General features: G+C 54.9%; 1 protein-coding gene across 1 annotated transcript; it reads right to left on the bottom strand.

Annotated features, from left to right (window-relative positions):
• Positions 1–58: 58 nt before the first annotated feature.
• On the bottom strand, positions 59–769 carry LOC109509052 (zinc transporter ZIP14-like). The gene is made up of 2 exons (XM_019858976.1): positions 468–769; positions 59–377 (listed from the first exon to the last, which is right to left on the bottom strand). The coding sequence occupies exons 1-2, from the start codon at positions 720–722 to the stop codon at positions 225–227; spliced, it is 408 nt and encodes a 135-aa protein (XP_019714535.1). The 5' UTR covers positions 723–769; the 3' UTR covers positions 59–224.
• Between the last annotated feature and the right edge of the window lie 12 nt (positions 770–781).

Genomic DNA, 781 nt, shown 5'->3' with positions numbered 1-781 from the left:
GAGAGGTTTACCGTCATTTTTCAAGATGAAAGAAGAGCCGACAGCGCTCCTCTTCTTCGCATTGAAAACAAGAAACAGTGTGCTTGCTTTGGGAGCCGACCCCCCCCACCCCCCACCCCCCCAAAAAAAAGAAGCATGCCGCAGTCACCGAAGCCTTTTGTTCTCCTCACTTCCCGAAGGCTCGCCGTCGGCAGTCACTCGCATGCCGGCCGACAAAACGGCGTCTATGCTAGTCGGATCTGTCCGGAGTAGGTGGTGAGCAGCAGCATGATGCCGAAGCCCGTCAGCAGGCCGGCGTTCTGGATGGCGAACGTCAGCAGGAAGCTGCTGCCGCCGGCGTCCTCCTCCTCGCGACTCACCTCGTTCATCTCGGGGAACTGTAGGGGGAGGACCTCAGGATTATTCAATCTTCACTTCAGGGAGATCATTTGAGAAGAAAAAAAAAAATCAGTGAAGATGGGACTGACCATGTCCGCCAGAGAGATGTAGAGGAACATGCCTCCTGCCAGGGCAAAGATCCAGTTGGGGGAGAAACTGTTTCCGGCCAGAATGCCGAAGCCCATCCCCAGGTAGCAGCAGCAGGCCGACAGGAAGTTGAAGAAGAGCGCCTGCTGGATGGTCATGCCGGCGTTCAGCAGGATGACAAAGTCGCCTGAAGGGTGGCGAGGACGGGCGTCAAAGGGGGAAGAATGACGTCGGCGAAAACGTATCGCTTGTCTCATAACAAGAAGCTGCAAGTAGCACTTGACACGTGTTTGTTACAAAAAAGGGGCATTTTTTT

The sequence above is a fragment of the Hippocampus comes genome, unplaced genomic scaffold, assembly GCF_001891065.2.
Source record: "Hippocampus comes isolate QL1 unplaced genomic scaffold, H_comes_QL1_v1.1 C16743834, whole genome shotgun sequence".
Classification (NCBI taxonomy): domain Eukaryota; kingdom Metazoa; phylum Chordata; class Actinopteri; order Syngnathiformes; family Syngnathidae; genus Hippocampus; species Hippocampus comes.
The sequence above is the reverse complement of the archived record's forward strand: the minus strand, read 5'-3'. Positions and strand labels throughout refer to the sequence as shown.